Source organism: Taudactylus pleione, unplaced genomic scaffold (assembly GCF_031769625.1).
Source record: "Taudactylus pleione unplaced genomic scaffold, aTauple2 ptg001151l, whole genome shotgun sequence".
Taxonomy (NCBI): Eukaryota; Metazoa; Chordata; class Amphibia; order Anura; family Myobatrachidae; genus Taudactylus; species Taudactylus pleione.
The window spans coordinates 1,246,688-1,259,933 of record NW_028285552.1 but is presented as its reverse complement, the minus strand read 5'-3'; the positions used below and the strand labels follow the sequence as shown (position 1 = coordinate 1,259,933).

Here is a 13,246-nt window from a genome sequence, read left to right as displayed (position 1 = left end):
TTTGGCCTGCTGAAGGTAGTCTGGGTTTTTAAATAGCCACGGCAGGTGCATAAATGTGCCTGTGAAGAAGGGGTGAAGAATACCATTTATCTTTTTTTTGGGGGGTGGGGGGAAATAACTATGGCCATCAAATTCGGGGTACATGAAAATGGGTGCAAGCATATTTTTAAGTCCCTAAAATGATTTAAAAAAATTCTTCAAAAATGCACCCGCTGCTACCAGCCGCATTCTAGAAAACACCTGCCGCATACATGGGGACCTCCCAAGGATCGATTTCGCTAGTTTAGAAGTTTGTCCACCAATATTTTTTTTTTCTTTTCCAAAATTAAAGTACCTTTTTTGGGGTATCCTAAGAAACTTTTTAATTTTCTTTTGACACTGAATACTTTAAGGGGACATTACAAAGGCTGCAGGCTATTTTTTTTTAAGCCTGCACCGCTAAATCCCAATTCTGCACTTTTTTTCGCCATGTATAACATGGTGAAAACTTATTTTTGTTTTTTAATAAAGACTTTTCGCACCTGCGAAAAGTCTTTGAAATTGAATATGGGGATAAGTGAAACAGGCGAAAATGACGTCATCGGCGATAAATTATCACCGATAACGGCTTTTCGCAGCCTAATTGAATACCCCCCTTAGAATTATTTCAGTTACAAATTTTCATATGTTGATTTTGTAAGTTTTGGTTAGTATATATAGGGTGCACAAAATCCAGTATATTTATACCTCCAGAAATCAGCTTTCATTTATAAAAGAAAATCAGTGATTTCAAAACCTTACTGGGTCAATTCAACTGACCCTGCTGCATTAGCATTTTAGATAATAGGAATTGCACAGCCGCTTCTATCTTTAAATCAGGCCCTTGGTATGATCACTGTAGTGCAAAAGCCATTGTGGTACGCATCAAGTACACTTTGAAAATTAAGTTCATTGATGGCTACAAATTATAGCATAACTTCTCATATTGAGAGCGGAGTGGGGGCATACATACTAAAGATCCCACCATCTAGCTGATCTCACCAGGGGCAGAACTAGGGGAGACAATGGAGGCGCCTACGCCGGGTTCCAGCTCTGAAGGGGCACCTCCTCCATTGTCTACACACATATTCACCCCACTTAGGGCTGTAACTATTTTCCCTGGTGTGTTCCGTAACGGCCACCCATACATAGCACCTGAGAAGCCACCATACACTAGTGGAGAGCTCTATGTCAGACCATCAGCTGCTGCCTTCATCTATCTATAGCCTGTCTGCATGCGAATTGCTACATTACAGTGTCAGCGGCTGTGACGGGGGGGCACCAAATTATAACTTGCCTCCGGCCGTCTGGGTTGAACTTACGCCACTGGATATCACCTGTATTATTACAGCATGTATAGCCAACATAAATAAACCTGCAGACATCATTTATGCACAGTGAACATAAACTGCTTTTGGTTAGTTGTTTGAAGCAGATGTTAAGCCCTAAAATGTTGGTTATTCCATCAATAAAATGAGGCTACAGATGGTAAGACAAAGTCCTGGCTTCCTATTATCTATTGCTATCAATCCTGTGGATACTGGTCTCCTGTTGAGCTCCCACGGATGTGATTTCTTTGAGGTGTGCAAATGTGTTTACTGTATCTCTGCTTGATTAGCATAACTACTGAATATTTATCCATCACTTATGTATTATTTAACTAATCAGGCCCTTCTAATTCACATGCATACAATAGGGGAATATTGGACAGTAATGACTAAATTAAAAAAAATACTGCAGCTCTCCCTTGGTTTTCCTTATGTACAATGTAATGCTGAGTTTTCTGCAACGGCGCAGTTACCAGCCTCAGTATTTCTGATTTCCTGGTACTGCCACATGTTTAATCACTTGTCCCTAGAATTGTTTTGTACCTTTGAAATGAGCACATTTCTCACTGTGGAATACTTGCACAGTACAATGTTGTGTTATTTTGCTTTATAAGTTAATGTGTTGAAAATGTAAGTATGAAAAAGTGTGAAAATAATACTTTATAATCAAGTTCATTAACCATACCATATAACGATGTAGATTGTAATGTGTTGAGGTCAGTGTACATAGTACCTCATGTAATATGCATAGTTTCATCTGATCAGCCGTAGTGTGTCTCTCTTATTTTATAATGTTGGTAAATATGACGGTGATTAGGATTAGGCACTAAATAGAACACACATTTTGGCACCCTTAAAAAACAGTTTTCACTGCTACAATTAGTAGGCAAATAGCAAAAGTCATTTCTAGCAGTATAAAAGTTGGTTCTGGAGAAATGTACGCATTTTTATCTTTATATTTACATTTTTTAGAGCTAAAACCATATCACATGTAGGTACATGATTTACACTGACAACGAGCCAGAAAATTGCAGTACAAGACTAGTAACTACCAGAGACAGAGAGCAATTAATAAAATATAGGTCTTTTTTTTTTTCAACTAATGTCCCTGATTATTCTATAGTAACTGAACAATGGACAAGGTGCGGTTTGGAAGCAAGAGCGGAAGTGGAAGAGGTTTGCAAGATGAGGATGTTGTGTGTGAAGGGGGAAGGTGGTTGAAGATCAGGAGGGAAACGGGGCCCACATGATAATCAAGTGGTGCTCAGGGTTGTTGAAGTGCTTTGATAGGTGAACCGTTGGGTCCAAATTTTGTGGAAGATCGTCAGGGTGGTGATGTATTATATGGTGATTGCAGTACTATTTGTTGTTGACTGTCCGTCGGAATTATACACCAAAACTTCCTGTTTAGTGCATGTATGTGTACTTGTATATGTGAGATAAGAAAAAGATGTGCTATACTCCTCAATGGAAAAATGCTCCACTTGGGAGGTGTGCTGCTGCTAATGTGGTGCGTCGGTTGGTGTGGGGCCCAGCCTTACTTAAAGGAAGCTATGTACAACGTCAGTCAGTAGCAACGTCCTACATTTGTAAGAGTGGTCTTACTGATAAGAATAAGACAGTCGTCTTAAAGTTTGTCCGGGTCAGCGCTGACTGAAATGCTTTCTTATATTGATGATGCTGCAGTGGTGTGCTCTCTCCCTCCCCACCTGGGTGTTTGTGTTTGCATCGCTTTGCGAATAAGACGCATTTTAAGGTAAAAAATCGAATGAAAAGATGCTCACTGCTACCGAGTCACACAGCGTTCACGCGTTATGTTTAATGTGACTTATAGCGCACAGAGGTAAGATGTATGTGGACATATCTGTATCTATACTGGGTGCAGGGTGTGCAGTGTCCACACCGCGCACCCTGCACCCATATAATTATACCTACCTCTCCTGAGTCCTGCTTCGTCATCGCTGCAGACAGGAGTCACCGGGAAAATGGAACGGCAGGTATTTTCCCAGAGATTTGTGCATGCACACTAGAGAAGTCTCCGGGAACATAGCGCGGATGCCATGTTCCCGGGGAGATCTGTGCATGCACAGTAGACTCTGGCACAAAGCCAGTGTCTAATGCACAGCCAGAGAGGAGGGGCTTGCACAGAGGCTGCACACGGGCCCCCTCCTGTCTTAAACCACCCCAGCTTGTAACCCACATATTTGATACAAATAAACCAAATATGGTAATTAACCTCAGGGAGCTTGGGGGTGTCTGTTATTTTACCATCAGTAGGTTTAGCAAGGGTGGGGTATGGTGAGCAAACAGAAGGGAAATTGGTGAGATTAAGAGTGAACCCTGTTACACAAACTATTAAAGTGGAGAAATGAACTGCCAATCTGCCCACAGTGCCCTCAGCACAGGTTTGCTGTTTTGGGATAGATAGAGTGAAGATTCTCACCGCGTGAACATAACTTATAGGAGGTTTCTGTCCTCATGCAAACCACCCTCCACATATCCTTCCCCAGGGGGGTTCCAATATCCGCCTCCCAAGGAGCCACATTGTGAGTGTCTTGGGGAAGTGTATCTGTAGCAAGGGTTTGATGGTACGAGGGAGATCGTACTCTAACCATTTAGTGAATATATACAGGTACGTTGAGATTTCTGAGTATTGCAGCAGTAAGATGTCAATAAACAAAGTTATATATTTGCAAATATTGATAATAACATTTAGTTATGGGGAAGAAGGATTCACTTTTAAATAAAAATAACATATTTTGATTTCCTGTTTAAGATAGTTGACTTTGCTCAGTTTCTAAACTTCTTTGATTGCTCTGCTCTAGGTATTCATTCCAAGATGAAGAGGACATGTTTATGGTTGTAGATCTTCTACTTGGTGGTGACCTAAGATATCATCTGCAGCAAAATGTACGTTTCACTGAAGCTTCTGTAAAGATCTTCATCTGTGAACTGGCCATGGCACTGGACTACTTGCAGAGCAAAAACATCATTCACCGGTGCGTCCCTGAGGTTATGTGTTTGTGTATCCCCTGTGAATAATAAGGATTATTTTTTCTTAAAATTGAAATGTATCCTCTTTGGCAACATAGGTTATGCCTACAGTGTAATAATTTGCTTACATGGTAATATGGCAGGGCTGTCACAGTAAGGGAAGGCTCCTAGCAGGAAGACTATCACAATAAAACAGCTCCGTACTTTTTTAGAAACACATTTATCGTATTATTTTGAGCAATGTACTAGTCAGACTTTGTAACTGTTTTAATACATTGGTTGACCTGTCAACTGGGCAAAGGTATTCTGCATCAATGGAGATGTAGAATGGAATTATCTGTCATTTCCTTACAAGACAGGGTGTACAATTATTTCATGATATCAGTTACACACTTGTTTAGTAACCTTCCAACGTCTCCTGTTTATAATTTTTTTAATTACTCATTGCAAACAGAAATCTCTCTTCATTTAGGGGTCTATTCATTAGCATTTGATTTCTACAAAAGCAGGTGAAAATTAACATTATATTGTTATTGTATTTAATCTCCCTTGATGGTTACAAACGATGTTCATCTGTTGTGAACTGCTATAGAATTCTCCGTCAGCCTAGTCAGTCAGTTTGTTTGTTTTATACCCCCTGGGTCAGAGCTTAATTATAGACTATTAAAGATGTTGGGTTGCCGGAGATGTTTCAACATGTTGCGTGGTTAGGTTGACTTATTCTTCTAGTGTTTCATCTTTCCTTCCTCCCCTCCTGAGGTTTCCAGACCAGCCGTCAATTGTGATTATATTTTATGGGAGATTGCATGCACAATGTGGCTTACATTTTATGTCATTTTATGCTTTGTTGTATTTTAGCGTGTGTATATATATATATATATATATATATATATAATTTTTTTATTTTTTTTTATTTATTTTTTACTTTTAATCCTTTCTTTAAAAGTCCAGTTTATAAAATATGTCCTCATATTAATAATTTTCAGAGATGATTGTTTCTGTTTTATTATGATACAGTAAATATTGCAGTGGTCAGACAGGTGTGCTAAAAAGAATTGTCAGACTCAATTTTTGTTTTCCACTTTTTCCTGACCCACACTTACAGTAGCACGGTCACTGTGTGTGAGCAGAATTCACTTTTGGCAGAGAGATGTGTTCTCAGGGTTGCCCACAGAATATAACACAGGGACACATGTTTGGGGGCCAACGAATTGGGTGTACACACTATACGATGTGTATGATGTATTGTTCCGATTCATCGTATAGTGTGTACCCAGCTTAAGGGACAACCCTGCCTGTGCCTGCGCTATGTTGTGAGTTACTGGCTATGTAGTATGCAGAACACTGCAGATACATTGGGCCTGATTCAGAGCCGAACGCTCTGACCAGAGCGCTCGCTCTGAATCAGGGCCCTCCTCCCTGAAAATGGAACGGCCTTATGGACGCTCGCATAGCTGTGGGTTACCACCCACAGCTATAGCGAGCGTCCATGATGATGGTCGCGATGGTCAAGACCATCGCGACCATCGGGCTTGTGACGGAGACCCTGCGGTAGGGTCTCGCTGCCGCAAGCCCTGGAGTGATTTTGGCTCTATCAGAGCCAAAATCACTCCCACTGACATCACTAGTGATGTCAGTGGGGCCGGCTTCAGATGGTAGGTGTTCCCATGGGAACGCCTCCGTCTGGGCAGCCATACCCCCGGCACGCCCACCATTGGGGGCGTGCTGTCAATCAACATCGACAGCGCGCCCCCTTTGGTGCGAGACCCGGAGCGACGGAGAGCCCGTCGCTATCTGGGTCTCGTGCATGCGCACGATGGAGCTCCCTCCGTCGTGCGCATGCGCAGTGGGGCAACATCGACCCACTTGCGAGCGTCCTGCACTCGCGAGCGGGTCTGAATGACCGCCATTGTGCGTTCAGCACCTGGCAGATAAAAAGTAAGCAGAGGATGAATGGCTGGTAGCTTCCTCCTACTGTCTCTCAACCCTCATTCATGGACAAGTACTGTGTAGATGCAGGCAGCCCTACCCCACTAATAACCCCACTAATGATAGATTTTCTATTGCTGTTATAACATTAATTTTCTATATCATTAGTAAATTTACCTGTACACCTATCCTTTTTTCCAGCTTAGTATTCTCAAGAAGCTAGTAACTTTCTAAATAGTGAGAGTTGCAATTTGTACTTATCATATACATTATACAGTATGTAACTTCCTGGGACTAATGAGTCTTAATACCAGTGGCATAGTATTGCAATGATACTAATGAATATGACATTTGTATTTAACATTACTTACCTCTCCAGCAAGATTCGGCGGCATCCCCTCCTCCGCGGCGTCATCCGCTCTGTAGCTGGTAGCCTATTGCTGCCAGTGATAGGCAGCTGTGTTGTGCGCATGTGTGGCGGCCTGTCTGCACATGCGCATGACTCTCTCACCCGGCGGGGATTCGGCAAAGCCCAGAAGGCTTAGCTGAAGCTGGAAAGGCTGCGCTGGGTCCCCATTTCCGGCAATGGGCACCATTTCGCGCTCTCCATCTGTTCATGGCATAAACGATACAGTGAGTAATCTTAGTTTACCACTGTTTGTTGAATACTGAAAGAAGGGCACACACAAAAAAGAACCACAAAAAGTATTTATTTACTACAATCTGCATTTCAAATGCTGATTGTAGTGTTATAATTTCACCTAAATTCGCATTGCGAATGTAGGTACTATCACGAGAATGTATCAACATTCTCAAGCAGGGACAGAGCATTGCGTGAAAGCTCTGTCCCTGCGAATCATCAAAGCACAATTCTCACTGTATTTTTCGCAAAAAAATGAGTGTTTCTGCACATTCGCCATCTAGCGCTAATCCCCCCCCCCCCACATGCACAGAGCCCCCCCTGTGTTAAGCAGGGACCCTGCTAGATGTTATATCAGGGCTCCCACATGTTATTTTTTCACAATTCATCCTTAGTAAATGTCAAGCTGATCGCATCTCCCAAACTTGTAATGGGAAGTACTATCTGCTTGCAAAGACATGCGAATTAAAGGACTAGTTTTTCATGAAAACTGCTCCAAAAGCCCTTTAATACATTTCAGTTAAACTAAAATAACATTGCATTATTTTAGTAAACAAAAATGGTACTGTATCTACAGCCGTTCTATTATGTGTCATATACTGATGACAGTAGAGATGGTTAGTGAGTGAATGTCTCGACACAATGACTCGAATCATTTCGATGATCTAATGATTCGAGTCACTGAAAGTTTGGTGTGTCAAGACACCCACCTCAGTCAGAGTCAGTATCCCCCATGTCAGGATCACATGAGATTATATCACTCAGTGTGATTGGGTGGTGGTGTTCCAGGTGACATCCCTCTGGGAGGGACCAGTGAATGATTCTGCTCAGGCTGCTGCTGTGACCCTCGAGACAGACTCATTGCCAATGCAGACAATTCATCTGCACTGAGTGTGTCTCGAGGGTCACAGCAGCAGCCCTGAGCAGAATCAGTGCAGTGACACTCGATGGGGCAGTGCTGCTGCTGTGACACTCGAGACAGACTCAGGGCCTGATTCAGAGCCGCTCGTAAGAGGCCGCTCGTTCGCTATGAGCGATGTTCGCACAACTGCGAGTGCGTATGGGTCCTAATGTGCATGTGCAAACCAGTTATTGCGGTCGAAAATCGTGCGCTCGCAAAATAGCGAGGGGCTGCTAATTTGATTGACAGAATGTACTGTTTGTGGGTGATAACAGGGGATGGTGCTTGAACACAGGGGAGTGGAGATCTGAACGCAGGCGTGTCTCACGGGAAAAAGGGCGTTTAATGAGAGTGCATAATTAGTAAAGGAGCGTCATCGACCATGTCACTTGGTTGTCTTTTAGCCTGAACTGCTCGCTCAGACATAGAGGCGTCAATAAACCGCTCAATTTAAATAGCCGGCCCCCTTTTTGGAACGACCGTCCGCAAATAGCGTCCGGCTCTGAATCAGGCCCTCAGTGCAGATGAATCGTCTGCACTGGCAATGAGTCTGTCTCGAGAGTAACAGCAGCAGTGCGGGGGGTGGAGCTGTCAGCGACTCGCTTGTAGTCGGCGGTACCCCTGTGTGCTCACACTGCTCAGCTGCAGTCTTCATTCTAAGGGGTCTATTTACTAAGCTTTGTTAGGAGATAAAGTGAACGGTTATAAGGTACTAGCCAATCAACACCTAATGGCCATGTCACAGGCTGTGTTTAAAAAATGGCAGTAAGGAGCTGGTTGGCTGGTACTTTATCACCGTTCACTTTATCTCCTAACACAGCTTAGTAAGTAGACCCCTAAGTGCCGTGTCTCGAGACACTGTCTGGAGACACTCCATTGAGCTGAATCAAGTGGCTTGACTCAGTTCAGCGAATCACTCTGCCCATGACTAGTTGACAGTGATTTTATGTGACAAGCTTATGTTTTGCACTCTGGTTAAGTCTACTCTGTTCTGTGCAGATCTGCATTTTTTTGCCTATGCCTAGCTACCTTTTACCATATGACAGGTCAAAGAGTTGAACCCTCTATTTTATTCTGTGTATGGTAGTGTATACATCCCCCTTTAGTATTTGTACCTGGAAGTGATGTGAGTGAGGGTGGAAGTGCAGTTCCTTGCCCATAAAGGCCACCAAAAGACGAAACTTTTTCACTAGCGGGCATGCTTTACTCGCCACGCTTTGGGGCATGGTGGCTTGCTTTGCTTGCCTCAGGTTTATATTCCCCCTCTATGTTCAAGTGGCTATGAGGTAAGGAGGTAATGACGTTGGACAGTAACTGATGACGTCAGGGTACATCTTTAGATGGAGATCTATCCACTATTCTGTGAATGAGTTGCTGACAGGAGCTGTCCAAGTCTCTACTACCCTACAGACTTACATCTTCTTACTCCACATTGGGGTATATTCAATTCCCGGCGAAAAGTCCCGTACTTTTCTCATGCTTGACTTTTCGACTACTTAGCCTGTTTTCAATGCGGAAAAGTATCGCACGCGTGCCCGCTTTCCGCCGTATTCAATTAGAAATCGTCGAAAACGGGAGCCGGCGAAACTATAATATGCGAAAAGTACTGTCAGATTTGGGGAAATGAGCCTGACACCCCCGAATAGCCTTGCTGAAGGTATTTGGGGTACTTAAATGCTCTCAATAGCTTCTATTTTGCGTCTTTGCAGAAGTGGTGAAGAAGGTTTTTTTGCTCAAAATAAGTAGTCCCAGCAAATTTGGGCTATGTGAAAATGGATGCTAGCATATTTTTAAGTTGCTAAAGTGAAGTTTTAAAAATCGTAAAAAATCCACCTGCTGCAAGCACCTGCAAACTTAAAAACACTGGAGTCTATTGCTAGTTTTTAAGTTTGTCCCCCAACTTTTTTGTCCCCAAATGAAAGTACTCTTTGGGGCTGATCTAAAGACTTTTTAAAACTTTTTTTTGATGTAGTTTACCTTTGGGGGACTGCCCCAAGGGTGCAAGCTGGTTCCCGGAGCTTTGCACCCCAAAACCCCAATTTTGCACTTTTTTTCAACACCAATTCATAGGCGAATCTTTTTCACAGGTCCCAATGCATTGAGTTTCCACATCGGCAAAAAGAATTTGGAATTGAATACGGAGGAAACTGTTCGTTTGGTGAAATTACGTTACTCGCGATACTTTTCCGCAGAAATGGATATTCACGGCTAATTCAATACAGCCCATTGTTTATTCTCATTTTATTTTACTACCACATGTGCAATGATCTACTCTGCAAAACCACAGTTGTATTATATAGATAATCATTCCAGTCTGTATTAATAAAAGGTGGAAAGTTACAGAAATCTCATTGTCTGTGGAGACTTGGTTTAGCTATCTAAATAGTTACACAGGGCCGTCTCTTCCATTGGGCTTTTTGGACAGCTGTCCAAGGGCCCAAAGCTTCAAGGGGCCCGCCAGCCCCCCTTCAGCTGCGGCCAGTTTGTGTTTTTTTTTTTTTAAATCACTGTGTTCCGATCCACCAGATTCCTGCCTCCCCCTCCTCCCTCCCTCCGCCCCCCTTCGATTTGCAAAGATAGCCCTGGAACTGCTGATAGAAGTATGTTAGAAGTATGTCTATGCTATTTTTGTAGTCAGTACAGTAAGCGGCTGTACAGCGGGGGAGTGGCTTGAACGCTGCAAGTGCATGACTGCTTCACACAGCCACACACTCCGGAGCCCTGCAGTGCTGCCCGCCTACCCTGTATAACGCCGCATCCAATCTGAAGTTCGGCTGCTCTCACCTTGACTGCTGCTGCTCCTAGGTTGCTGCTGGATGGAACTCCGGTCCCTGCTCCCCACCTCGTCTCCGCTCCCTCTGTGCTTCTCCTCCTGATTCCCGACCTCCTCACTTGACTGATGCTGCTCCTGGCTCTCACAGGGTTGCGGGTGGGCAGAACTCCAGTCCCTGCTCTCCCCCTCCTCTCCTCTCGACTGCTGATACGCCCCTGGGAAGGAGATTGGTGACAGCGTCTGCAACGGATCAACAGCACTGCAGGAAGCACGGTCAGTAATAGATAATGCCAGGGCATTGTAGAGGCATGTCGTGGGTGGACAGAGGAGGCTGGCTGTGCCTTTCAGACTACATTGCACTGGGCAACGGTACTGTCAGTTTCCTGTGGAGGCCTAAAGTATGTATGTATGTGTGTGTGTGTTTTTTTCCTGTGGGGGCCTATGTGTGTGTGTGTGTTTCCTGTGGGGGGCTGGGGGCCTATGTGTGTGTTTCCTGTGGGGGCCTACTGTTTGTGTGTGTGTGTGTGTTTCCTGTGGGGGCCTACTGTATGTGTGTTTCCTGTGGGGGCCTATGTGTGTGTGTTGCCTGTGGGGGCCTATGTGTGTGTGTTGCCTGTGGGGGCCTATGTGTGTGTGTTTCCTGTGGGGGCCTATGTGTGTGTGTTTCCTGTGGGGGCCTATGTGTGTGTGATTTTCATACCCCCACTTCAAAATTTCCACTTTCACCACTGTATGTGTGTGTATATTTGTGTGTATATATATATATATATATATCACACCTACCTTTACAAATGCCCAGCCTGTCCCTGAAGGAGAACAGAACACTGCTCAAAACTGATATCAATAATGGGACAGTTAGTCAAGATTTAGAAAAGAGAAGGGGTTGGGGGGCATGGTTCTGCATAGCATATGGGGGGTGATTCAGACACGGAAGCAGTTACAATAGCGTCTGCAACTTTTGTCACAGCTGCTATTGCATCTTTATTTTAATGCCGCGGCCAATGGGCAATCTATTGAGACACCCACTAGCAGCAACGTGAATCAGGAGATATGCAAACAATAATGCACTATCAGCGGACCAACGGACTCGCCAACAGATATTGCACCTGCCTATAATCAGCGCAACTGCCTCTTTTAGATCCAGTCACCAACACGTCCCCGTCTGTTAGCCACCCTCCCAGTTACCACTCAGAAAAGCCTACTGAAATTGCATGGATCTCCATGCAATTTAATTGGTACGTATGCGCAGTGATCCTTGAATACACACACAGAGGGAAAACAAAGAATGTTTTTGCACAATGCTTTTCCCCCATAGTGTGCAGATACAATATAATTGGTGGGAACATCACATTTGTTAGAACTAATTTACTTTAATAAAGGTATATATTTTTTTTATATTTAAACTGATTTTGTTGAAAGTGCTACTAAATCTAAAGGTTTAATTTTATTGACCATTTAAATTTTTTTCCCGTCAATGGGTGGGTAGGGGCCCCAGTGCATTGCTTTGCCCAGGGCCCATATTGCTGTTAAGACAGCCCTGTAGTTACACACTGCTTACGTGTAATGAGGGTCAGAATAAAAAGATTGATAAGTAGAGCCCTATGTCTTGGAGCACAGTGACACACATGGATAGTAAAATTATGCTAATAGCTTTAAATATTTGATATATTTATATTACCCACACCAACGTTGTATTAGTGGTATGTGCTCTGGAATCCTCTCTCTCTGTGTCTGGAGACTCTCAGAACTGTAAGCAATTTAATGCCACAAACAAAATTAATTTTAATTAATAAATAGTTAGGTTCCTAGATTAGTAATGGGTATGTTGAAGAATTATGCTATTGCTTTCTGGTTTAATAATGAGGCAAACTATCTAATAGCAAGGTAAATTGATATGTAGCCAAGTAATACAATTGTCTCTAAATTCACAGGAACCAACATTTTCATACTAAATCATTAACTTATAATGAAGATTGTGCGTAGATATAATGTCATATAAGATATTCTGTAATCGCATTAACAATGATGTTCAGTAACAATACACACACACACACACTGTACATATACCACAGCTTGCATCCAATTTATTGCTCAATACAATATTTCTGCTACATGACTTCACTGAGCCCAGCAGTACTAATTTCCTAGTGTACTTTGTCAAAACTATTATGCACTGTATAAATACCACAACGATATAGAAATAACACTACTGTATATACTGTAAATAAGTTTACCTTGTTAACCGGTCCTTCATTTATTATTGCTGTGCACATGATATAATATAAAAATCCCCTTTGCAAAAATAACTCTTAAATGCAGCCAGTATCAATCTCCAAGACAAGTAACCCCACAGCAGTGTCTCCATTGCCCTGGTAGGAAAGGACAGATAAGGGGATACCTGCATTCATTGAGGGGTCTAAGCCAGGAGAGAGAGATCTTATTTAGCTCACTTGTTCTCCTACAAATCTTATTGCTCCATGTGTTGGCCGCGTGTGATGATGTAACCTAGGGCCTGATTCAGACCCACTCGCGAGCGGCTGTCCGCTCGCAAGTGGGTCGATGGTCTGCACTGAGCATGCGCACGACGGAGGGAGCTCCGTCGTGCACATGCGCCAGACGCGACGAGCAAAGGACTTTCCTTTGCTCGTTGTGTCTGATCAAAG

General features: G+C 43.3%; 1 protein-coding gene across 1 annotated transcript in view; it reads left to right on the top strand.

The window, feature by feature from the left end:
• The window catches only part of STK32A (serine/threonine kinase 32A), a 185,017-nt gene that overhangs the window by 28,802 nt on the left and 142,969 nt on the right, over positions 1-13,246 (top strand). The window contains exon 3 of the mRNA XM_088462122.1: positions 4,172-4,345. Coding sequence (XP_088318248.1) covers positions 4,172-4,345 — 174 coding nt within the window. The remainder of the gene's footprint in view (positions 1-4,171; positions 4,346-13,246) is intronic.